Genomic DNA, 26,619 nt, shown 5'->3' with positions numbered 1-26,619 from the left:
GTATAATGTATAATTTCTGAAGAGCTATAAAGAAAGAACAGGAATTACTTCCACTGATGGGTAAAGGAGAACTCTTCCTTTAGGCGATACCCAATGGCATGAAATGTGTCTTTACAACCATCAGAGAATTGGGCATTTTATAACACTATTAGTAACGGAGGTCAGAGACTTAGTCTGAAAACACAAGAAAATCTTCTGATTTCAATTCATGAAAATCCAAAAAAAAAAAAAAAGGTCATCCTATTTTTGAAGCACATTGAAAGTTCCAGGAAATAAATTTTATACTTAACTGCTTGTTATGATTCAGCCTCCCAAAGCATTTTCTTATGAATTATCATCTCACATTCACAAAAGCCCTGTGAATTTTGATCCCAATGAGAAAAAGCCAAAATAGGCACAGATGCACAAGGTTACAATAGAAAGCCAGTACCAAGCACGACCTGGATGCCAAAACTCGGAACTCTAATCCAGTGTCCCCTCTACAGCACCACAGCGCTGGGTATCCCAAACAAGCCAAACGCAAAGAAATCTTAGTTTACAAAGCATTTTAGATGATGGGAACAAAAGTATGCATATAGTTCACTATGATTAGCAGAGTGTTTACCATGTGCCAACTATTGTCCTAGGATTTTAGAATCAGTGATAAAAAGGGACTGATGACCAATGTGGAGTGGGAGTGGGGAGAAGCATGGTCCTAAATGACAGCGGTCCCCAAACTTGTAGGCAGCAGGGACTGGTTTTGTGGAAGACAACTCTTCTTAGGGGTGAAGGGGTTTGGTTTCAGGATGTTCCTCATAAAGATCTCATAACTAAGACCCCTTGTATGTGGAATTCACAACAGGGTTTGCACTCCTATGAGAATCTAAGGCCTCCACTGATTGGATAGGATGTGGAGCTCAAGCGGTAATGCAAGTGATGGGGAGCAACTGTATATACAGATGAAGCGTCACTCAACTTGTGCACCACTCACCCTCAGCTGTGCGGCCTGGTTCCTAACAGGCCACGGATTGGTGCTGCTTGGTGGCCTGGGGATGGGGGCCCCTGCTATATGATTACATGTACTCTATACATGATACACGTAGATACATGTGTATGTAAGCATACGATTACTAAACTACTAAAGTAATTGAAGTCCAGTAGTATATGAGGTTCTCTGCTATGTATTTTAAATCCATACTCTTAATTTGCCCACACAACAACCTGAAGACACAGGAATTACTATTTCCCTTCCACCAACCATGACACTCAGTGGTAACCTACCCACTCACTAAAAAATGGAAAAGTTGAGCTAAGAACTCCATCTTGTTGAGATACAACTATTAAGCTATTCCCTCCATGTGTTCCACTGGTGTCTTTACTGCTGAGACACAAAGAAGCAGAGAACAGAATGTTTCTGTAAAGAATTCTTTCTAAGAAACGGGGATATACTGAATTCTGCTTTAAAAATAACAGTTCAAAAAGTGACGGAAAAACTGATAAAACATAGCAAAGCATAATATTATTACAATGACAGGTAATACAAATCAGGAAATAGACAAATAGAACAACTGAGAAATGTACAGAAGATACAAAAAGATAATTCACCAAAGAATTAGGAGTGTATCATAAATGTATAAAATACTTAACTTCAGCATGAAATTCAGCAAGAAGCAGGTTAAACCACAGGAAAACATGATACTTCCTTTGTTTAACTGGAAATTGTTACTTAAATTATAATATCCAGTGTTATAGGGGAAATTGACACACTCCTGCCTGGCCTGAAGAAATATAAATTTTAGAATGTTTCTGGAAGACAATGTGATAAAATGTATCAACAACCCTGAAAACATCCAGTTCTAAGAAAGTAATCTAGAGAAAATGACCTGATGAAAACTATGTTGCTTTAATTATAGCACCCTATATACCACTCTAAAATGAAAACGCCATCAACTTCCAAAACTGGCAAGTTATTTAACACACTGATGTTATATAAAGGTATGGAAAACAGACACTAAAAATATGAGAAACACTGTCTCATATGTTAAAAGGTAACAAAACAGAATATGAGAAATCTTCTAAATTTCAAAATGTATATGGGTTAGCATTTCTGCTAAAAATACACTCATTTTGGTGGCTTGATATCATGAATGAACTTTAGCTTCTGTAAATCAATCCTTTAGTTTCCAAATTTTAAAGAGCATGCCTTTTTCTCTTTTTGAAAATAGAAAATAATCACAAAACATTATTTGAAAAGAGAAACATATTTCGCTAATGTGCTGCAGAGTTCTCAAGAAGACAACTTGCTAAAATTATTAACACTCAATACATCTCTCAAAGTTAAAAGCAGGGACAATCTAGGCATGGCACTGATTAGAATATGTGCAATATACACTCCGTGAATGATGAACTCTGTTAACTTTAAATGAGGTTCACTAATATATTAGGTTCTCTGTTACGCATTTTAAATCCATACTCTTAATGAACTTAAGTCCATACTCTTAAGTCCATACTCTTAAGTCCATACTCTTACTTGGAGAAGGCAATGGCACCCCACTCCAGTACTCTCGCCTGGAAAATCCCATGGACAGAGGAGCCTAGTAGGCTGCAGTCCATGGGGTCGCTAAGAGTCGGACACGACTGAGCAACTTCCCTTTCACTTTTCACTTTAATGCATTGGAGAAGGAAATGGCAACCCACTCCAGTGTTCTTGCCTGGAGAATCTCAGGGACAGGGAAGCCTGGTGGGCTTCCGTCTATGGGGTCGCACAGAGTCACTGAAGTGACTTAGCAGCAGCAGTGCCTCTTAATTTGCCCATACAACAACCTGAAGACACAGAAATCACTGTTTCCCCCCTCCATCAACTATGACACTAGTGGTAACTTATTCACTCACTAAAAAATGGAAAAGGAGAGTGAAGAATTTGTCTTGTTGCGATATAACTATTAAGCTATTCAGCTAAGTAATGAAACTTATCCCAAAGCCAATAGATAATATTAATTGCAAAAATTTAAGGGCACAATTTTTTTTTTCTGTATAGTGATGCATTATATTACCAAGCTATATTTTGTGGGGAGATAATATATAAAGAATGAAACACTTGAAACTCTGCCATAAATACTACGTTCTTGTATTTGTATGGCTATGTGAGTGAGTATGTATACAGTTTTTTGCCTTGATTTTCTTCTTAACCTTCAGGACCATGAATATTGTCCATATAATCAACTCTTCTTTGAAAAGGCAACTCACAGCTACATAATATTCTTTTGGATAAAGGAGCCATTGCATGCCTATACATCTACTATGCATTTAACATTATAATAAGTCCCCTACATACAAATTTTGAAGTTGCAAACTTTCAAAGATGCAAGTGTGCATGCCAGGCCCCATATGCCAACTGTTGTACTGCTGTCGTTGTTTGGTTGCTCAGTCATGTCCGTCTCTTTGCAACCCCATGGACTGCAGCAAGCCAGGCTCTCCTGTCCTTCACCATCTCTAGGAACTTGCTCAAACCCATGTCCAATGAGTCAGTGATGCCATCTAACCATCTCATCCTCTGCTGTCCCGTATCCTCCTACCTTCCGTCTTTACCAGCATCAGCGTCTTTTCTAATGAGTCAGCTCTTCTCATCAGGTGGCCAAAGTATTGAGCTTCAGCTTCAGCATCAGTCCTTCCAATGAATATTCAGGATTAATTTCCTTTAGGATTGACTGGTTTAATCTCCTTGTAGTCCAAGGGACTCTCAAGAGTCTTCTCCAACACCACAGTTCAAAAGCATCAACTATTCAATGCTCAGCCTTCCTTATGGTCTAACTCTCACATCCATACATGACTACTGGAAAAACCATAACTTTGACTATATGGACCTTTGTCAGCAAAGTAATATTGCACGGTATTACTGTACTTTTCAAGGTACTGTAAGATTTAAAATGTTTTCTTTACTTTTTTTCTATGTACATACTATTTTTGTAAAAAATATTACAAACCTATTATAGTACAGATTAGCAACAGGGCCTTCCCTGATGGCTCAGTGTTAAAGAATCCGCCTGCTTACCCAGGAGACATGGGCCCAATCCCTGGATTGGGAAGATCCCCTGGAAAAGGAAATGGCAAACCACTCCAATATTCTTGCCTGAAAAATTCCATGGACAGAGGAGCCTGGCGGCCTACAGTCCATTGGGGTGGCAAGAGAGTCATGCATGACTTAGCAACTAAATAACAACTATCAATATACAGCTGACTGTTATTTGGGTACCTAGCCTAACTGTTGAACTTAGGAACATGCTCTCAGACAGAACTCATTTGCATGTAAAAGACTTACTGTATATGCTTTTCCAACTCAACTCAAGTTGGACAGTCTGATCCACACACTACAAGTCCCGGTCTTCCTGCACTACCTTCCATGTCCTGGGTAAATGTGACATGATTCCTACCATCTCTCAGACTATCTATATGATACTGATCTCACCTGTCTGCCTCTCAGGAGGACTCCTCCGCCTCCTCCTACAGTGACTCCAAAACTACCATTTCAGCCACCAGTGAGGAATGTGTTAGAAACAAGAGGCTGAATTTCAGCTCTTTTATATTTGGAAGACTTGGTTTGCTGCCAAAGAAATTGCTCTTCCTGGAAATTAAATTATTCTGTGTTACTGAAGGTAATGACCGCTATGTTACTCTAATGTTTGAAAGTCCAAATAAAATATTTGAGAGAGAAGAATAAAATATATTTTAAGAAGTGAGCTTTTTTTCTTTTTTTTTTTTTTTAGTTTGAATAGTCATGCTTGGAGTCAAATCAAACATCATGTCTATTTGGAAATTCAGTTTTGTCTTCTTTCTTGACAGTGTCCATTATTGCTCTTATTCAAAGTTAAAACATGAAACAACACCCAAACTCTAATTATTTACTGAGGTAGAAAATGCTGTGAGTAATAGCAAGCATGGGGTATCATTTATACACCCTTTGGGAAGTCAGATTTTGACACTGTCCTTTTTATGCCCAATTCACATCACTTACAAGACCATCCAATTACTGGCAGTCCAAGTCTGGCATGGGGAGTAGGGAGAAGTGAGTTATTTTTAAGTTGGCAATACATAAATCAGCTGAATTTCACTGACCATACTCTCTATAAATAAGCCAGGGTATTGGACATTCCCCTGGTAATTCCTGATATAGTGTCAAAATACCATCAAATACTTAAAGAACTCAACCACCAACCAAAATATCGCTAAAGATACTACGCCAAGAATTCTACGACTAGAATTCTTTATAAACCATGTCAATAAAGGGAATACAATTTCCATATTTGTGATATTTCCTTCCAGGTGAAGGGAACTTAATTAATGTAACATTTCCAGTCTCTCCCTAGCCCTTGGCTTTCTCTGTCTCTGAAGTATAAAGGAAATGGCTTGGCTAGCTGCTTCTTTTCTTCCTCTGGAGAACTCCCTACCTGCAGAGAGCAAGGCTTGGTCTCTAGGACTCAGAGCCACCTCTGTCCCTGTGGAAGAGAGGAAGGAAGGCCAAATTCTGGGGCTGTTATTCAGCATCACATCAAGCTATAACTAATCAAAATGGATATTTCCCTCCATGGTGGCCACCCCTTTATCCCTTTTTCCTTCCCACATCCCAACTTTTTTCAGGATCAGAGAGGGCTGGAGAGGAGGGCTGATATTTATTGGGATCCTTAGAGATACCGCCAATTCACATTTCTGCACATTTATCATCTGATGTAAATGCATATCTTTCTGTGATTGATGTTGTTGCATATTTAAGGGAGAGAAGATTTCAATAAGCATTATAAGATTATTGAAATGCTTCTAAACCAAAAGATTTAGAACACGTGTACAAAATGCATTCTTCTTAATACATATAGATTGAATCAAGTGTCTAATGACAGTTGTGAAAGCAACATCTATTAAGTAAAAAGTGTTATTAATGAAAAATCTCCAGTCCTCCCCTGTGAAGGATAAATGTAATAACTAATTTCGATGATAGAATTAACTGTTCCTCACCATCTAATGCTATAAACTACATATCCCATTTTAATACATTCCATATCATTCACAACTCATAGAAACTTTGATACTTAGAGTAACTTAACCAAACATAATTGGCTTACCCACTTACTTTGATCCAAAAACCAAAGGTCTTTTATGACAACATGAATTTTACTCTGGTAACTTATAATTAGCAATTCCCACAACAATGCATAAATTTGAACATAAACACCTACATTTTTTGTCAAAATGTTTCTCTGACTGAGGATGAATTAGTCTCCTATTACACGGGTCACATTCTGTAACAAATTCTAAGATTCACCCAAGTGTTATTATCATAAGGATTATGTTGAAGGTATCTGTTCCACTTCGCAGGAGCTGGACAGAATCAAACCCACAGGAGTTCAGCACTTCCCTGAAGCAACCAAGAGTGAAAGAACAAGGCAAAATGTCCATTTATCATCAAAAAGGTACCAAAGGGCCCACACTTCCCCTCCCCCCGCCAAGAACAGGACTGTAATTGGAGGTGGGCTGGGTCCTCTCTGTGTGTAACAAATTTAGCCATTTAAGTTTCCTTTTTCCTTGTCACAATGATGTTATGATGGGATTTACGCTCTGTGGTTCTAAACAGAGCAGCTGCTTAATATTTGACCTCACAGAGAAGGACACTTATTAAACTGTCTATAATATTCCTGGTACAATGTTAATCTTTGTCGAATATTTGGCTTTAATCAGGTGAATAGAATAATATTAACAGGGTGTGAAAATTTTGCAATTTCTGACTGAGAATCTTTTTAAATTAAATTAAGATTGGAATCTTTTTAAGTAATGGTGCTAGGGGATATAATTTGCTTCTCTTTTAGCCTAACTATTATATATTTTGATATGTAAAGGACTGGCATATTGTAAAGTAGAAAAATTCTATTTTAAATGCAAATCTTCATAATAAAGCAATAATACAAAAGTAGTAGAGGAAGAACATATCTAACAGTTTTTGTTAGAGAGGGTCGTGGCTTTTATATCACACTTAATATATAAATGTATTATTACATAATAAATGTACATAATACTATATGATAATTATACAAAATTACATGAATGTATTATGTTATAAAATACATAATATTTAAGTACTCATCTTAATATGGAGATACCTATCTTTTATATTTATACAAATATTTATAATTATAAGCCACTTACACACTTATTTCACCCTCACACTGGCTCTTTGAGATTTCTTGTCTTATTTTACTCCTTTAAAATTAAAACATACAAAGATATTATATATCATTACTAATTATATTCCCCATGCTGGACCTTTCATTCTCATGACTCAGTTATTGTGCTTGTTTAATTATTTAATGTAGTATATACTTCTGCTTTATTGACTATGCCAAAGCCTTTAACTGTGTGGATCACAATAAACTGTGGAAAATTCTGAAAAAGATGGGAATACCAGACCTCCTGACCTGCCTCTTAAGAAACCTATATGCAGGTCAGGAAGTAACAGTTAGACCTGGACATGGAACAACAGACTGGTTACAAATAGGAAAAGTAGTACATCAAGGCTGTATATTGTCACCCTGCTTATTTAACTTATATGCACAGTACATCATGAGAAACGCTGGGCTGGAAGAAGCACAAGCTGGAATCAAGATTGCCGGGAAAAATTTCAATAACCTCATATATGCAGATGACACCACCCTTATGGCAGAAAGTGAAAAAGAACTAAAAAGCCTCTTGATGAAAATGAAAGAGGAGACTGAAAAAGTTAGCTTAAAGCTCAACATTCAGAAAATGAAGATCATGGCATCTGGTCCCATCACTTCATGGCAAAGAGATGGGGAAACAATGGAAACACTGTCAGACTTTATTTTTGGGGACTCCAAAATCACTGCAGATGGTGACTGCAGCCATGAAATTAAAAGACGCTTACTCCTTGGAAGGAAAGTTATGACCAACCTAGATAGCATATTCAAAAGCAGAGACATTACTTTGCCAACAAAGGTCCATCTAGTCAAGGTTATGGTCTTTCCAGTGGTCATGTATCAATGTGAGAGTTGGACTGTGAAGAAAGCTGAGCACCGAAGAATTGATGCTTTTGAACTGTGGTGTTGGAGAAGACTCCTGAGAGTCCCACGGACTGCAAGGATATCCAACCAGTCCATCCTAAAGGAAACCAGTCCTGGGTGTTCATTGGAAGGACTGATGTTGAGGCTGAAACTCCACTACTTTGGCCACCTCATGCGAAGAGTTGACTCACTGGAAAAGACCCTGATGCTGGAGGGATTGGGGGCAGAAGGAGAAGGGGTCAACAGAGGATGACATGGCTGGATGGCATCACTGACTCGATGGACATGAGTTTGGGTGAACTCCGGGAGTTGGTGATGGACAGGGAGGCCTGGAGAGCTGCAATTCATGGCGTCGCAAAGAGTCAGACATGACTGAGCAACTGAACTGAACTGAACTGATACTTATGCATAGGACCCATTTTACAGTTGAAAACCTGAGCTAAAAATTGAGAATCACATAAATGGCCAAGGACACACAGCTTAATAAGAGACATAGCTGGGATCCTTCCAAAACCAGTACTCTCTCTCACCTTTGCACCTATTCAAAGCAGAATCCATAACAGCATTATACTATGATAAATAATTCTAATATCATACATAAATATATTATAATATGAACTACGTATATCTGTTATAGGGCAAAACCCAACCTCTTCTCTAGAAATATACCTCTGATCTCAGATAACAATTAATGGAATAATAAGTTCCAATATATGTAATACATTTCACAGATAACTATTCAGGAATTTACCAAGGGACATAGGTGAATACTTGCCTAAGATGGAAAGCTTCTAGGGAGCATTTTTTCACTTATTTAGTCATTATTTGCAATTTACTAAAAATTAATTGATGCAGAGTATAACTTCAATACCCTAATAGAGCTAAGACTTCCTACAAATCAATTAACCATGATACAGAGCTTGAAATTACACTCAGCTGCTATGTGATCAAAAGATAAACAACTGGAGGTGTCAAAACTATATGTTTTTGTTATGAGTCTTAACATTTTTCATGGACTAAAAGCACAGTATGATAAAACATTTCTGTGAGTTTCCTGGGCTGGAGGTACTGTTTATGAATATAATTGGCTTCATTAAAGCCAACCAAGCAGTTTATTAATCAGTAAGCTAGACTGGCACAGGATGTGAAAGAAATTCTTTTATGTATGATATGTTTAAGATTTTATATTAACATAAAAGCTATTGATTTGACATATAGTAAACTTGAAGCCAGCAACACGTATAAGGAACTATTCTCACTCAAATTAACTTTTCATTCATATCCAAATGTTCCTTATCATAAAGCTATCAAAGTACCATAGTCCTAAGAATACATTCGCAATACGGGCCATGAAAACCATCATGGACAGCAACTGAAGAATTTGTCATGAAAATCATCATGGACACCAACTGAAGAATTTGTCACGAAAACCATCATGGATATCAGCTGAAGAATTTGTCTTGAAGGTGTGTTTCAGCCAGCAAATATCCATTGTACTACAACTTGGATGGAAGTACTAGATTTACAAAGACCTACAGGTCTTCTGAACTACATGTATTGAAGTTAGGTACTCTCAACTATATGTCACCTTTTATTAATAAAAATAAAAATCTTTATAAAAATAAACACTTTTAAGTGTCTATTTAAAATCCTAGCACCAATCCCCCACTAAATAAATTAAAATAAAGGTAACACAGAGAAACAACTATAAGGGGGTACTCATATCTTCTAGGGTAAATTAACAGAATAAGAAATTAAAAAAAAAAATTTGGCAGCTCAAAATGGCAACAGTTCCTGTTTTAGTTCAACTAAGTTGTTACAACCAGATATAGTGACCAGACAAACCATACCTCACTTTATGGAGCAACAAATTAAAATAAATTACTCTAAATGTAACTTTAGTATTTTCTTACATGAAAACAACCTGATGAAACTACTCTGGAGAATTCTTCAACAATTTCACATAAATGCATACCATATAAAAGAGAACTTTGAAAAAGCACAACAGAAACTGCCAAGTTCTATAACATTGTCAGGAAAAATACTTAGTATTCACTTGTATGCCAAAAGTAATGTTATATTTGAGAATACTATAACTTCATTTTTAATTGTAAAGGCCATGATGTGATACTATCCTGAGAAGTGATTTAACAAAATTATAATCAACTAATTCAACTAATATCATCAGAATTCCATTTTTCTCTCTGATGAATTATTTCAGTGACAGAAAGAGAAATTGGCTTGTGTTCTAATTGTGAAAGACATGAAGTTGCTGGAGATACCGTAATTTGACAGTGTGTGACTATTATTTCAAACAATGAAAATACTAGTGACATCTCTAATGATTAAGCTCTACAACGACACAAACATACACCAAATTAAATAACGCCTTTCCACAAGGCTATGACAATTTTATTAGAGCAACGACCTCCTGTACTCCCTACAATTTCCATTCAATCAAGTACTATCATTTGCAACCCACAATATAACATAAGACTCACGCACCCAATACATGCAGTTTTATCCACACCCATAAGCTGCTCTCCGTGAACACATGGAGGCACAGAGTAATCTCTACTAGTCCTTTAGGAATCATGTTTAAACCTGAAACACGAGATTCAAAAGGAAAGTGAAAGGAGAGACATGAATGTGTACTTCACCGACTGCTTCTTTTTGCAAGAAATTTGATATGAAAACAATGCAACAAGCACAAGAGTGTGCTTGAAGTGCTCTTGGAAAGTTTTCTGAATGTGAATAAGGTGAAACTAAAGCAATATTGGTTAAAAAAAATCACAATCGTCCATTAACTGGAGCCACAAAGATCTTGCTAGTCTTTCTGTGATGCTGAGATATGTTAGCTGTATAATCACAGGTCTCCCAAATATCAGCATTTAACCCCAAATGCAATCATTTTCATTCATACCCTGAGATCATGAAATCTACAGACCAGTGAGAATGCCACTGAATGATCTCCCCAAAACATTAAAAAAATGGGTCCTGGATGTGGCAAAGAGATTTCACCGTGCTTTAGAGCATCGAGTCCATATTAGAAGATGCCTGCCCCTATCTGTCATACTTCTCACAGAGCCAGCTCCCCAAACCAGACACAGGTGCACTCCTATAATTCCATTTGAGTCATATCCACCACTTTTTCCATGGGATTTTAAAAGTGGCGCAGCTCTAAAGCCTCTTAGTCCTGCAGGTGAAGTACTAACAGCGAAGAGATGAACTGAACTACCCTAAGTAGCGGATGGTAGTTTAAAGCTGCTGATGGAAGGGTGCACAATGATATAACTCTTAGGTAGTTTGAGCACCTCCCTATTTAAGTCGTTGCAGAAAATTGCAAGCATCTCAAATATTCGTCACCTAGTTCCCAAAAGTGAAAACAGATACAGATCAGGCCTGATACCATGGTTAGGAGGAAACGCTTCTCTAAACCAACATATCCTCTTGGTAACATCAGGCATGAATGTTAAAAACCCCTTTCAGAGCCAAAGCGAACCAGATCAGTTCGGGGGGAGGGGGGACCCACCATGGAATAACAACGCGCCCCTCTTTTCCCCCACACCCTTCCCTATCCCCAACATTTGCAGGGAAAACACAACTTTAGGTATTTTCAGAAGTAACTGTTCATGGTGGGAACCACACACACACCCCAAAACCTCTCAGACTTGTTTTCCTACCACACAGACCAGGGAGGCTGCACCACCTCTCTAGCGACTTAATTCTGAACGTAGTGGCTGGAACCAGCTGAGCAGCCATCGATGGAAACACATTACACACCAGAATGAGAGGAAGGTCGGCGAACAAGAAAAGCAGCTGTGCTTTCGGCCATTAATTACCGGTCACCCAAATATCGCCTAGCAGCCTCCCACCCACATGCACAGCGTTCCGAACCTGGGTATCAGGCGGCGCTTCCCGGAGCTTCGCTATCTATTGTCAGGACGCAGAAGCCCCCGAAACCTGGGAATCGAGCTGAAAACGCTGCCTCTGAAACAGCTAAATATAGACCCAAGGGGCTCTGGGTCTGGCAAGCAGCGGGAGATGGGAGAAACAGCCATGGACGCATATGACTAAGTATTTCCATTTTGTTCTAGCCAAACATCGTAATGACATTGAACATAAGGGCAAGACTGGAGGGGAGTCCTCCCCACCCCCACCCGTCTTCTCCCGTATATTAGGGACGTCATGAATGCCACGGGTAGGTTCGGGAGGGTGGCGGGGAGCAGTATTGTTGGTGTTGCCCTATATACGCCTCCTCCGGGGGAGATGGGTGGCGGGGAGGGGAGCACGCAGTAAGCCACTCGGCAACCGCTCCGAGAAAGGGACTAACCCCGGCCCCCAGCTCCAGGCTCGGCCGTCTTCCGAGTGAGGGGACCCGGCACGATCGCGGTCCTCCCCCGGCCAGGAGCCGCCGAGGAGCAACCTCCACCGGTGGGGAGGAGGAGCACGACGCCGAGCGGGATGCGCCTGGCCCCAGCCGCCCGGCCAAGGCAACTCACCGAACGGCGCGGCGCCGGATTGCCTCTTCGCGAACATGCACTCGCCGCCAGCGACAGCTCCTCAGTCCGGGGAGAGGCGTGCGCGCCGCCGCCCGGCTTCAGGGCAAGGTCCTGACCTTGCCCAACTGCAGCATCTTCCGCTTTTGTTGTCTGAGCGCGGCCGCGGGACAAGTGATGCCGGCGGGGAGCAGGGGCGAGCGCCGCGGGGGAGAGGCGGCTCCCCGACGCGAGTGCGCGGCGCCCGGCCCGGCGGCCCCTCCGAGCGCAGCGCGTGCAGCGCCCCCTGCCCGGCTTCCCGGGCTCCGCGGGCTCGGGGCTCCTGCGGGCTCCCGCGGGCTGCTGCGGGCTCCTGCGGGCTCCTGCGTGCTCCGGGCGCCGCCGGCCGGGCCGGGAAAGCCGCAGCCGCCGCCGCGCCCGCCGCTCCGCTCGGCCGGTTGCCGCCGCGGGCGCGAGCCTGGGGCCGCCGCGGCGCCCGGCGCCGAGCGCTCCCGTGCTGCGCCCCGCGCGCGGCCCGCGCCACCTGTGCCGCCGCCGCCGCCGCCGCCGAGGGCGAGGCTCCTCCCGCGGCGCGCGGCAGCCTCAGCCTCCACCTATGCCTCGGCGGCCGGCTCGGGCGCCCGGCTCGTGAGGCAGCGTCCGCCCCGCCGCCCGGACCTGCCCCGGGTGCCGAGCATGCCCAGTGCCGCCGCCGGAGCGCCGCGCTTCGCCGTGCGCATTCCACTTCTCCTTGTTTTCGCGGCAGCAGCGGGGGAGAGGGGAGGAGGCCGCGGGTTGCGAGAGGGCCGAGCATCCTTGGGAACGCACATCCCGGCCCTCAGATGGGTGGATGCTCGCGAACCCGGCTAAGGCTGGAAGGGACCTGAAGAAGGCCTGGAACCCCGGGTTGGACCGATGCTCAAAAGGGCCGGTTCCTTCATGTACGTGCAACATGCTGACAGTTTATTGTGTGGCAGATGTCAGCATGCAAAACAAAAGCAGGGATGGAAAGGGTTCTAAGGGAGCAGGTGTGTGCGTTAGGGCCAGCGGCAGGCTAACTGTGCCTGAGCTGGGTGGAGATGGAGTCTCTCAAATCCTGTGGTTCTAGACCAAACATTGCCAGGACAGCCACCTCCGATCTCCCCACGGCGTCTGTCCCATCTTCCCGTCACTTCCAGTGCTTCGATGAAACATGCTGTTCGCGGGTGGAGAGACTTTGTCCTTAAATGAAATCCCTTTGATTTGGAACCTGGAATGTGTGTAACTTCCTGCTAGAAAGACTTGTCTAGTCTGGAACTTGAAGAGACCGTAATGCTATACTCCCCTCCTCCCTCTTCCTTCAGCGCCCCCTCTTCTTTCTTCCAACTTTGGCACTTCGGCCACCTCGTCTTCCTCCTCCTCGCCCCGCCCCACCCCCCACCTCCCAGTCTAAGATGAAAACCCTTACCCGTTGCTTCCCCAAAGTTTCCCTATACCCCCTGCATCGTTCTCTGCATTTTCAGCTTGTTTTTCTGTGTCACCTCCTGGTTTGACAGCCGATTGACTCCTTTGGGGACTTCTCTCTACCTCTCTTGCTGTGAAATACAGCAAGTAGAAATCACCGCAGTGAATAGTGAAAGTCTTGTTAGAAAACAAGACCCTTGACTTGTGCCCAGGAGGTCCTCTGGGCCTTCACCCGCGTCCTCTCTTTCAAAAGTCATGACTGGACTCGGTCCTATTGCAATTACAAGACTTAAGACAGGCACAGTGCACCGTGCCCGGGGACCAGGGCAAACGCGCTTCCTAATAATGCCACAGCGCACCATCCCTGACCCTGTGGATCCCAGACTGACTGTGGTTATGAGTTTCTCCACTCTCCCCCTCCCCGGCGCTGGTTTCCGGAGACACACATAGACATGAGAGCCAGGAAATTGTCATCAGAGGTCTTTGAGGGGCTTGTGATTCTCAGAAAGAGTTGCTCTTTTGTGTCAAAAGAGATAATCCAACAAAGATAAATGACCTGAATATTTATCCCGGGCTATTCTCTAGTATTCTTTGGAGGAAGTTAATATAATTTGAAGAGCAGAGGAGGAAAGCTTAAACAGGTTTGCAATGGTCAGTTTCATCACACTCTTTTGCGACCCCATGGACTGTAGCCCACCAGGCTTCTCTGTCCATGGGATTTCTCAGGCAAGGATACTGGAGTGGGTTGCCATCTCCTCCTCCAGGGGATCTTCCAGACCCAGGCATGGAATCCGCATCTCCTGTATTGGCAGGCAGATTCTTTAGCCCTGAGCCACCAGGGATGTCCTTTAAACAGGTTAAATAAATAGAAACAAATGAATGGGGCAGCATATTAAGCAAGGACCTTTAACAACAGTGAAAATACTCATTTTTAACTCTCCTACCTCAGAGCAGGGCAGGCATTGTTATACATAGGCTTGGTCTCACCTGCAAAAGTAGTCCTCCAGCCTGGCTCCAAGTTTAAGGCCAGCTCTGTGTTAAAATACTTCGGACTCCTCTGAGGGAGGACACTGCAGGGCCATTTTCAGCAGATGTTGAACTGTATTTTTTATTTCAGGTCTCAGAAAGGCAGTTCAATTACTGTGGAGTATTTGGTACAAGACAAATTAGCAGCACTGTATCCATTAGGCCACATTATGTTTTAAAGGATGTTCTTTGTTTTCACCATTGCTTTGGTCAGATTTATGGCGGGAAATTTTAACTGTGCCTTTTTGCATCTGTATACTATTTGAATCTTTTAACTCAGGAAGTCTTGGAGGGTATGCAAACTTGGAGGGTAGGTCAGTTACACTTTGGATTAAATCTGAGATAAGTGTATAGATATCATCCATAGAAAATATATGCGTCTTTTATGAATATATAGGTCTAAGTTAGAAACGTAATTTTCTACAGTTTTTTTAGTTGTTTTTTTTTTTTTTTTTTAGTTGTTTTTGAGATGAGCAATAGCAAACCCTGTTCACTAATTGTACACCTTGGAAATGACCCATAGGCAGTTCTTATAGGCTTCTTTAAAGGGCAGGTGATCTCTGTTCTTCTAACATAATGTGCACTTTAAGATATTAGTAAATCCACAATTTGAAAATATTGAAAAATAAAAACGATACTGAGTCGTGTTCCATCTCGGAATGACTCACTGCTGCCATCTTTTGCCTCTTACTTACAGATAGTTTCTGTAAAAAGGAATAATCTGAATTCTCTAGTTCACTATGAGACCAAAAATTATTAACTCATTATTTTCAGGTTGTAGTATTCAATGCTGAAAGAGAAATCTTTACTTTTTCTTCTGTGTATACATCAAAAGAGTTGTGTGTTCAGAAATCACATCTAAATATTGAAAGTTCTACCTCTTGATTTTTCAAATCACTTCAAAATTTGAAGCAAATAGGTTTTTCATCAGGTTGGGAAGATCCCCTGGAGAAGGGAAAGGCTGCCCACTCCAGTATTCTGGCCTGGAGAATCCCATGGACTATATAATCCAAGGGGACACAAAAAGTCAGACAGGACTGAGTGACTTTCACTTTCATGTTTTACATGGGAATTTTATTCATTGTTTTTAGGAATAAGACCAAATAGTTTAAAATATTCTTATACATTAATGTATCATTTTTTATAAGTTAAAGTATGCCCATTCTAGGAGAGTGACACTTGTTTGATTGAAGTGATTTAAATATAGCAATGTTACTTGCCTTGAGGTTCAAAGAGAAGATAATATTCCTGTAATTTTTAAAGTGAATTAATCATTGAAAAACAACTAGAAATTCCTCAAGTTGGAATGTTAAACTATGAGTGATTGTTGTTGCTGCCCAGCACTTACATAGGAGTAGTGATGACACTCCTTTAAAATTTACGATTTAAATTTTAAATAAAATTCTTTAAAATAGGAACATTGTACACATATATATTTGTTGTTGTTGTTTAAGTCACTAAGTTGTATCTGACTCTTTTGTGACCCCATGGACTGTCTCCCACTAGGCCCCTCTGTCCATGGGATTCTCCAGGCTGGAGAATGTACTGGAGTACATTGCCATTCCCTCCTCTAGGGGACCTTCCTCCAGGAACAGAACCCAGGTCTCCTGTGTCTCCTGCATAGGCAGGTGGATTCTTTATCACTGAGCCACCTGGGAAGCCCATGTATATATATGGGACTAATAAACCCTGTTACCGAATCACTGCAGATGGTGACTGCAGCCATGAAATTAAAAGACACTTAATCCTTGGAAGGAAAGTTATGACCAACCTAGATAGCATATTAAAAAGCAGAGACATTATTTTGCCAACAAAGGTCCGTCTAGTCAAGGCTATGGTTTTTTCCAGTGGTCATATATAGAGGTGAGAGTTGGACTGTGAAGAAAGCTGAGCTCCGAAGAATTGATGCTTTTGAACTGTGGTGTTGGAGAAGACTCTTGAGAATCCCTTGGACTGCAAGGAGGTCCAACCAGTCCATCCTAAAGGAGATCAGTCCTGGGTATTCATTGGAAGGACTGATGCTAAAGCTGAAACTCCAATACTCTGGCCACCTCATGCGAAGAGTTGACTCATTGGAAAAGACCCTGATGCTGGGAGGGATTGGGGGCAGGAGGAGAAGGGAACGACAGAGGATGAGATGGCTAGATGGAATCACCGACTCGATGGACATGAGTTTGAGTGAACTCCGGGAGTTGGTGATGGACAGGGAGGCCTGGCGTGCTGCGATTCATGGGGTCACAAAGAGTCAGACACGACTGAGCGACTGAACTGAACTGAACTGAAAGTAAGTTAACTAATTTGAATTAACCATTTTAATTAAGACCAATGTTCAGGTTACTGAATTATTTGGTTTCAAACTTCACACTTTCACACAAACTACCTTTTACTACTGCTACTACTCATGTGATGATGTCATTCATTCATTTATTCACCAGCAAATGTTTATTGAACATCTTCTGTGGTGCAGATGCAGGATAAAATTGGGGAAAATCAAGAGCACATATAGACAAGAAAACAAAATCCCTACCTTCATGGAATTTAATTATAAATTGGGCTTATAAATTTTATATTATAAATTGGTGATGGAAGAAAAGAAAGCACACTGAGAGATAACCATGCTCAAGTTGCCTTGAAAGTGAAAGTGAAAATGTTAGTCACTCAGTCCTATCACGCTGTTTGCAACCCCAAGGACTGTAGCCCGACAGGCTCCTCTGTCCATGGAATTCTCCAGGCAAGAATATTGGAGTGGGTAACCATTCCCTTCTCCAAGGGATCTTCCCAAATCTGGGATCAAACCCAGGTCTTCTGCATAGCAGGAAGATTCCTTACCATCTGAGCCATGCTTATTTCTTTCTAAGAAATAAGACATGGACTAAAATAATCATCAATACCATAGGCATATAAGGCATATAGACAATGTGCTATATGCTTACAGTATTGATGATATACTTATGGTATTGATAAGTCTTTTATTCAATGTCTTTCCTTCCATGTTTTCTCATTGTTTTTGCCTCCTCCAGGTATTTTGTGATTTAGGCCAGGCATGGTGATAAAGCAGGACTTATAGTACTGAAGCGAAGGATACAGAGTGCATTCAGTAATGGCTAAGGTTCTTAGAGATCCTTAGAGATTCTTGGAAATCATTGGAGATCCTTAGAGATCTTTGGACATCCTTGGAGATCAGGGGCTTCCCTTGTGACTCAGCTATTAAAGAGTCCACCTGCAATGTGGGAGACTTGGGTTTGATCCCTGGCTTGGGAAGATTTCCTGGAAAAGGGAATGGCTACCCACTCCAGTATTCTGGACTGCAGAATTCCATGGACTGTATAGTCCATGGGGTCCCAAAGAGTTGGACACAACTGAGTGACTTTCACTTTCACTTTCTTGGAGATCCAGTCATGAACTCAATCATGAAAGAATCAATGAAAGAATCAGAGAGCAGGGAGGTATCTAGCAAAGGCACCTACACATATCAAAAGTTACAACCTGGTACGTAAATATCTAAATCCTATGTAGGCTGGTCCTAAATAGGCAATGAGTCAGAAGTCTATGTCAACAGCCATTGGTGAGTAACACATACAGAAAGATGACATAAAATTATGCAGTGTGAAGCCAGGAAGAATTTTAATAACAGGCATTAACAGCAAGGGGAAATAAATGTTATGATTTATCAGCAATGCTTGTAGACATAATGGACTTCTAGAGGATGCAGTAACTGGCTCCCCAAATTGGTTGGCTTGATACCCACAGACAAAGGTTAGGAAGGAGAATCCTGTAAAATAACACCCAAATAGTGGAACAGGGAAGTTCTTACCAAGGTTCATCCAGACTTTCTAGATAAATTTTAAGGCAGAGTTGATATAGCATAAAAATTTCATCCACAAATTTCAGTTTTTCACCAAACATCCAGGTCAGTGGTTCTTGGTGGAAGCATTACTGTTTCCAGTTCATAAATATGTAAGAGGGTATTTCCTTCTTGTCACTGGATTTAGTGGTCTCGAGGCACACATTTTAAACATTCTGCAATTATGTGACAATCCCACAGGAGGAAGAAAAAACCTGTATCATTCACTACTTTTCACCCAAGATTCTTAAAAACCTTTTCCTATGTATCTAAGCCTACCATATTGCTCCATTTTACACAGAAGCATAAAGGATTTTTGCATGGTTTTACTATACATTGAATTTAACAGGAATGCTTCTAAGATATAAATTATGGAAAGATTTAACATTGTATTATTCAGAAATTGGCCAAGATTCATTCATAAGATTAAGAACAATGTCACCAGTGGTATGCATGTGTGCTTAGTTGTTCAGTTCAGTCGCTCAGTCATGTCCGACTCTTTGCGACCCCATGAATTGCAGCACACCAGGCTTCTCTGTCCACCACCAACTTCTGGAGCTTTCTCAAACTCATGTCCATCGAGTAGGTGATGCCATCCAACCATCTTATCCTCTGTTGTCCCCTTCTCCTCCTGCCTCCAATCTTTCCCAACATCAGGGTCTTTTCTAATGAGTCAACACTTCGAATCAGGTGACCAAAGTATTGGGGTTTCAGGTTCAGCATCAATCTTTCCAATGAATGTTCAGGACTGATTTCCTTTACCATTGACTGGTTTGATCTCCTTACTGTGCAAGGAACTCTCAAGAGTCTTCTCCAACAACACAGTTCAAAAGCAACAATTTTTTGACACTCAGCTTTCTTTGTAGTCCAACTCTCACATCCATACATGACTACTGGAAAAACCATAGCTTTGACTAGATGGACCTTTGTCAGCAAAGTAATGTTTCTGTTTTTTAATATGCTCTCTAGGTTGGTCATAGCTTTTCTTCCAAGGAGCAAGCATCTTTTAATTTCATGGCTGCAGTCACCATCTTCAGTGATTTTGGAGCCCAAGAAAATAAAGTCTGTCACTGTTTCCATTGTTTCCCCGTCTATTTGCCATGCGTAATAGAACACGATAGGATTTCTTTGGAAGGAATGATGCTAAAGCTGAAACTCCAGTACTTTGGCCACCTCATGCGAAGAGTTGACTCATTGGAAAAGACTCTGATGCTGGGAGGGATTGGGGGCAGGAGGAGAAGGGGACGACAGAGGATGAGATGGCTGGATGGCATCTCTGACTCGATGGACGTGAGTATGAGTGAACTCTGGGAGTTGGTGATAGACAGGGAGGCCTGGCGTGCTGTGATTCATGGAGTCGCAAAGAGTTGGACACGACTGAACGATTGAACTGAACTTAACTGAATAGGACAGGATGCCATAATCTTCGTTTTTGGAATGTTGAGTTTTAAGCCAACTTTTTCACTCTCCTCTTTCATTTTCATCAAGAAGCTCTTTAGTTCCTCCTCACTTTCTGCCATAAGGGTGGTGTCATCTGCGTATCTGAGGTTTTTGGTATTTCTCCCGGCAATCTTGATTCCAGCTTGTGCTTTATCCGACCCGGCATTTCGCATCATTTACTCTGCATACAAATTAAATAAGCAGGGTGGTATACAGTCTTGACGTACTCCTTTCCTAATTTAGAACCAGTCCACTGTTCTATGTCAAGTTCTAACCATTGCTTCTGACCTGCATACAGATTTCTCAGGAGACAGGTAAGGTGGTCTGGTATTCCCATCACTTTAAGAATTTTTCAGTTTGTTGGCTTCCACACAGTCAAAGGCTTTAGCATAGCCAATGAAACAGAAGTAGATGTTTTTCTGGAGTTCTCTTGCTTTTTTGATGATCCAATAAATGTTGGCAATTTGACCTCTGGTTCCTCCACCTTTTCTAAATCCAGCTTGAACATCTGCAAGTTCTCAGTTCTTATAGTTTTGAAGCCTTGCTTGGAGAATTTTGAGCATTACTTTGCTAGCATGTGAGATGAGTACAATTGTGCAATAGTTTAAATATTCTTTGGCATTGGAATGGAAACTGACCTTTTCTAGTCCTGTGGCCACTGTTGAGTTTTCCAAATTTGCTGGCATATTAAGTGTAGCACTCTAACAGTATCATCTTTTAGGATTTGAAATAGCTCAGCTGGAATTCCATCACCTCCACTAGCTTTGTTGGTAGTGATGCTTCCTAAGGCCCACTTGACTTTGCATTTCAGGATGTCTGGTTCTAGGTGAGTGATCACACCATCATGGTTACATAGGTCATAAAGATCTTTTTTGTATAGTTCTTCTGTGTAGTCTTGCCACCTCTTCTGCTTCTGTTAGGTCCATACTGTTTCTGTCCTTAATTGTCCCTGTCTTTGCATAAAGTGTTCCCTTTGTTTCTCTAATTTTCTTGCAGAGATCTCTAATCTTTTCCATTCTATTGTTTTCCTGTTTCTTTGCACTGATCACTTAGGAAGACTTTCTTATCTCTCCTTGTTGTTCTTTGGAACTCTGCATTCAGATGGATATATCTTTCCCTTTCTCCTTTGCTTTTTCAGTTGTGTCCAATTCTTTGTGACTGTAGCCTGCCAGGCTCCTCTGTCCATGGGATTTTTCAGATTAGAATACTTGAGTGATTTGCCATTTCTTTCTTCAGGTGAGCTTCCTGACCCAGGGATCAAACTCACATTTCCTATATCTCCTGCATTGCAGGTGGATTCTTTATGTGCTGTGCTATCAGGGAAGCTCTACCAATAGTATATATCTCAACAAAGCAGACTCTTGCATCAACCTGTTGTTATAGCCATTATCTTTATGCTGATGTAGGTACAAATGTCTAAGTATTTGGTTAGCTATTCTAGCTTAGTTGTGACCACACATTTACATAAAGAAAAACATAATATTTTATTTTTAAATAATTTCCCTTTTTTTCTTCGTTATGTTTATGTTACACTATTATGTGGGCCCTTAAAAATACATTAATACCTGTGAATTTCTTTTCAAAATAACAGAATAATCATTATGCAGTATTTGTTATAGAAATAAAGCATTGGGTTGTAATACATTTGAAGATGAAATATCTAAATGATTCACTTAAGAAATAATAAACTCTATTATAATCATGTATACTATAGGCCCAAGAAGAGAAGTTGGGGCTTCCCACCAAACTTGTTCATTATTCTATTCTTGTCATAGTATAAAATTTATAATTAATGATTAATCATATACATAGGCCTCAGATTGGCCTGAATGCATAGAAAGAATTTACAAATTAATCCTGATTTTCCCTCAGTTTTATGATCTCAGATTCAGCTTCTTTCCTAAATCTCTAATATTTGTCCATATTACTATTTATTGTGTTGTTTTGCTTTAGAACATCAATTTGGCTTTTCAGATTTATTTTTCCTCCACTTTCTCTATTCACTGTACTCATTCAGCCAAAATATTCTAATTGATTCCAAATCACTGTTGGTTACCTTCCCGACATCTATCTTCTCCGTCTTCCTTTTGTACAGGACCCAGATTTTGTTCTGCATGTCATGTAACTGCCGATAAAACAACACTTCTCTGCTTCTATTGCTGCTGCATGTAATCCACATGTAAACATGAGAGACTGAGGGAGTATTCAGAGAGCAGTTTGCTTTTGTGGAAATTTCCCCAGTGTTGCTTGGTCCTTCCTCCTTCCCACAGTCTGAAATGCAGACTGCAGGCTGGATTTGGACCATGAGAATGAGAGCCACAGACCAAAAATGACTAAATCTAAAGTCAAAGGATTTGAAAATTTCCTGAAGCCGCTGTACCAACTTGGGACTTCTGGTCCTCGAGCTTCTTATTAACAGAGAAAAATTAACCTGTGCTTGGTTAAGCCACTGGTGGTCAGTTTCTGGCCTGTACAGTCAAATGCTATCTCGGGTCTATTCAATGTATGTTCTATAATCTCACCCTCTGCTTACTATAGTTGTGATCACTTTAAGTATTTCCCTTGCAACATATTTTCTACAAAACTTAAATTTTTTCAATGAAATGACCACATGAAAAGGTCTGAAATTACATGGAAGATTATAAGATAAATCAATGATAAACCAATCTAACATAGGATGAGATTGTCACTGACCAATGAATGAAGTTAGGTTGAAAATTTTGCACAATGAGTCCACCCTATATAATCCAGTGATTTTTACACTGTCTCCCAAAATGAATAACTAGTTTTCAATTCCTGGTCTCCTTAATGTTTTCCACTTTTCCAGGGTTACCCTCAAAGTTGTATAGAGTTCATATTGTGAAATCAGTTTTCTCATTAAAATTCTTGAAGATCCCATCTTACTAACTAAAAAATAAACAAAATTTTGCCTCAGATTATAGTGTGAATTACATGAATGAATCAATCTACAGCAAACATTATGGCTAATATTAGTGATGACATTAAAATGTCCTTTGGCTCCTGCTGTTTTAGCTGCCATAGCAAAGCATATGTATTATCTGATTGCCAGATAATCAGACATCAAGACATCATCAAGACAGTCATCAAGACACAGACATGATACCATCTTGTCAATGAATGCTTTTCATATTCATTTTTCCTAATAAGCATTAACTGGATTTCTTCCACATGCAGATAATTATATCTTGCAGACTAATGATGTGAGTCTACACTGATCTTCATTTTATAAACAGGTTGTGTCTATTGCCTTCACTGAAGTTTTAGAAATTCCAAAATGTAAGATATCTAGACCAAAGTCAAGTGAATATCCTCTTTGTTGTATGTCATGATGGTATATGTTTTATATGCTATCATGAAATAAATATTGGCTGCTTTATACAGTTTATCACTTTAGCTTATCTGTTGATAGTAACGTTATTAAATAGTTCCCATGTTCACTAAGATTTCTTTCTGTGTATGTGGAATATGTACATGGCTGGTTAGAATTTATAGTTCTTGCAGTCATACCCATCAAACTTGCAGAATAACGGAGAATAAATTTTCTAAATAATTGAACATTATATAAAATTTGATTTACTTAAAAGTAACAAAGTCTCATCATAAATAAACATTAAAGGTATTCAGGCAAGAATACTGAAGCTGGTTACCTTCTCCAGAGCATCTTCCTGACCCAGGGATTGAATCCGCATCACTTGTGTCTCCTTCATTGGCAGTTGTATTCTTTACCACTAGAGCCACCTGGGAAGTCCATAAACAAATTAGAAAATTCAAAACACTATGAAAAAAATCATAGTCTCATGACCCAGAACTAAAGCAGTTTCTTTTAATTATAGTCCATAAATGTACTTCCTCTTATTCAGTTAAAATTATGTTTCTGTAATTTTTCCCTTTCATTTTTATAACTAGCACTTTCCTATTATAAGGTTATATCATTCTTTATATAGCCAATTTTCTATTTTATACATTTGGCTGTTATTGCATAATTCATCCCATGATACTAAAGTTTTAATTAAGATTGTTTTCTCAAATTGTTGGAAATGATGAACATCCCAACTGAAAAAAACAGACCAAACTTCTATTTCTGATTAAGATGGAATCATTTGTGGCAGCCCAAAACTTCTACTGAAAATAATTATAATTAGTGAATAAAAACCAAAAATATTTCTCTAAAGTATCAGAAATCTACTAAAGCAAAAATGAACAGAGGATTAATGATTTTCGATAGGGAAGGATATGGAGGATTGAATCAATGCTGTATATATGCTTTTGTCCTGGAACCTTTGCCAATGCTAGATGCAGTGAGAGGCTGAGTTTTGAGAATTTTCCTGGGCAGAGGGTCATTGTTTGAGATTCAGATTCAAGCAGAGGTTTTGCTGATCTTCTAGGGCTTCAAATAAAAACCTAATCATGATCCCCATGAAAAGGGGAGAACAGAGAACTGAGGCTTAAACATGGCTGAGTTTCCCTGCAAAAATTTTGTTAATTTCTGAAACTGAATTAGGCCAGAAAGTTAAGAAAGGAAGGCTCTGAGGATCAGAATATAATTTTAGCAGTGTTGTGCAGAAGAGAAAAACCTTTGTAGCCAGGATCTTCCTGACACAGTGCCTTGGGAAACTCATCAAGCTTTAAGTTAAAATCCTTAGAAGGTTGCCGTCTGAGAGATGGGAAAAACAGAGATAGATGGACACTTACCAGTTTTACCTCAGCAAAATTCAGTTAAGTCCCTGATTGTATTAGAGGTGACCAGATCATGTATCTGATTAAGAGAGGAAAGAGTGAACACGTTCAGGCAAACCTCCAAAATGTTTCATATACAGTGTCCAACATTCAGTAAAATTTATTATGCAAGGATAAGAACAAATGATCAAGAGCCAATCTATATTAGAAATAGACTCATAGGTGACACAAAAACTGAAGTTAGTAGACAAGATATTTAAAATATAATAATGATCAATATGTTCAAGAAAATACAGGAATGCAGAAAAAAATAAAGAAAAACATGAAAAGGTGAAACAGTTCACCAGAGAATTGGAATCGATGAGGAAGAATCCACTGGAAATTCCAGAACTTACAAATATAATAACTGGGAAATTAATTTTAATAACAAATTTTAGTTAGCCCATTATATGCAAAATATTATCAAATGTGCATGTGACATTTGACAAAATCAACCACATGCTGAATTATAAACCAGGCTACAATAAGTTTTAAATGCCTGGAATCATTTAGAGCATATTCTCAGACAATGGTGGAATTAAATCAGAAATCAATAACTACTGGGGTGATCATTTCATAATGTATAAAATTATTGAATCACTAAGTGGTACACATGAAACAAATATAATACTGTTAATTATAACTCAGTTTTAAAAATAGAAGCAGAAAATTTTACCTGTTGGGAGCTTTATCTATACTGAAAGTGAAAGTGAAGCTTGCTCAGTTGTGTCCGACTCTGCGAGCCCATGGACTATACAGTCTATAGAATTCTCCAGGCCAGAATACTGGAGTGGATAGCCTTTCCCTTCTCCAGGGGCTCCTCCCAACCCAGAAATCGAATCCAGGTCTCCCACATTGCTGCTGCTAAGTCGCTTCAGTCGTGTCCGACTCTGTGCGACCCCATAGACAGCAGCCCACCAGGCTCCGCCATCCCTGGGATTCTCCAAGCAAGAACACTGGAGTGGGTTGCCATTTCCTTCTCCAATGCATGAAAGTGAAAAGTGAAAGTGAAGTCTCTCAGTCGTGTCCGACTCTTAGCGACGCCATGAACTGCAGCCTATCAGCCTCCTTCGTCCATGGAATTCTCCAGGCGAGAGTACTGGAGTGGGGTGCCTCTCCGACATTGCAGGCAGATTCTTTACCAGCTGGGCCACAAGGGAAACCCTAACCTATACTACTTCAGAAGAAATCAACTTAAGAAAGTTAAATTCTATTCATATAAATGATATGCATATGTATATCAAAACCCGTAAGATGTGACTGTGATACCTTTATAGTATCTATAAAATCTATTATATCATGTACAACATACATGAACTACACAACAAGTTGCAGGAATTGGACAGCAGTCAGTGTGAGGCTGATTTTTTGAGAGAGAGGATACTCACAAAGGATGTCCTACATTGATACTAGTTTTCTTCCTAGGAAAATTTTCTAGGGTGTGGTGCATTTATATAGAATGCAAGCAAAAGCAGTAGTTTCATTGGACAGAAAAGGCAGATATTAGAGTTGGGGGTTTCTAAGGTGGTTGTGATTTGGAAGAGAGGGTACTTGAAAAAAAAGGAGTCATGGATTGGGGAATCCAGAAGTTTCCATAGAGACTCCTCTT

General features: G+C 40.3%; 1 protein-coding gene across 1 annotated transcript in view; it reads right to left on the bottom strand.

Moving 5' to 3' along the window:
• Positions 1 to 12,950, bottom strand: part of CTNND2 (catenin delta 2) — a 1,090,646-nt gene extending 1,077,696 nt beyond the window's left edge. The window contains 1 exon segment of the mRNA XM_070357848.1: positions 12,545 to 12,950. Coding sequence (XP_070213949.1) covers positions 12,545 to 12,581 — 37 coding nt within the window. The 5' untranslated portion in view covers positions 12,582 to 12,950.
• Positions 12,951 to 26,619: the final 13,669 nt, after the last annotated feature.

This window comes from Bos mutus, chromosome 20 (assembly GCF_027580195.1).
Source record: "Bos mutus isolate GX-2022 chromosome 20, NWIPB_WYAK_1.1, whole genome shotgun sequence".
Lineage (NCBI taxonomy): Eukaryota > Metazoa > Chordata > Mammalia > Artiodactyla > Bovidae > Bos > Bos mutus.
Note: the sequence above shows the minus strand (reverse complement) of the source record. Positions and strands in the feature narration are given on the sequence as shown.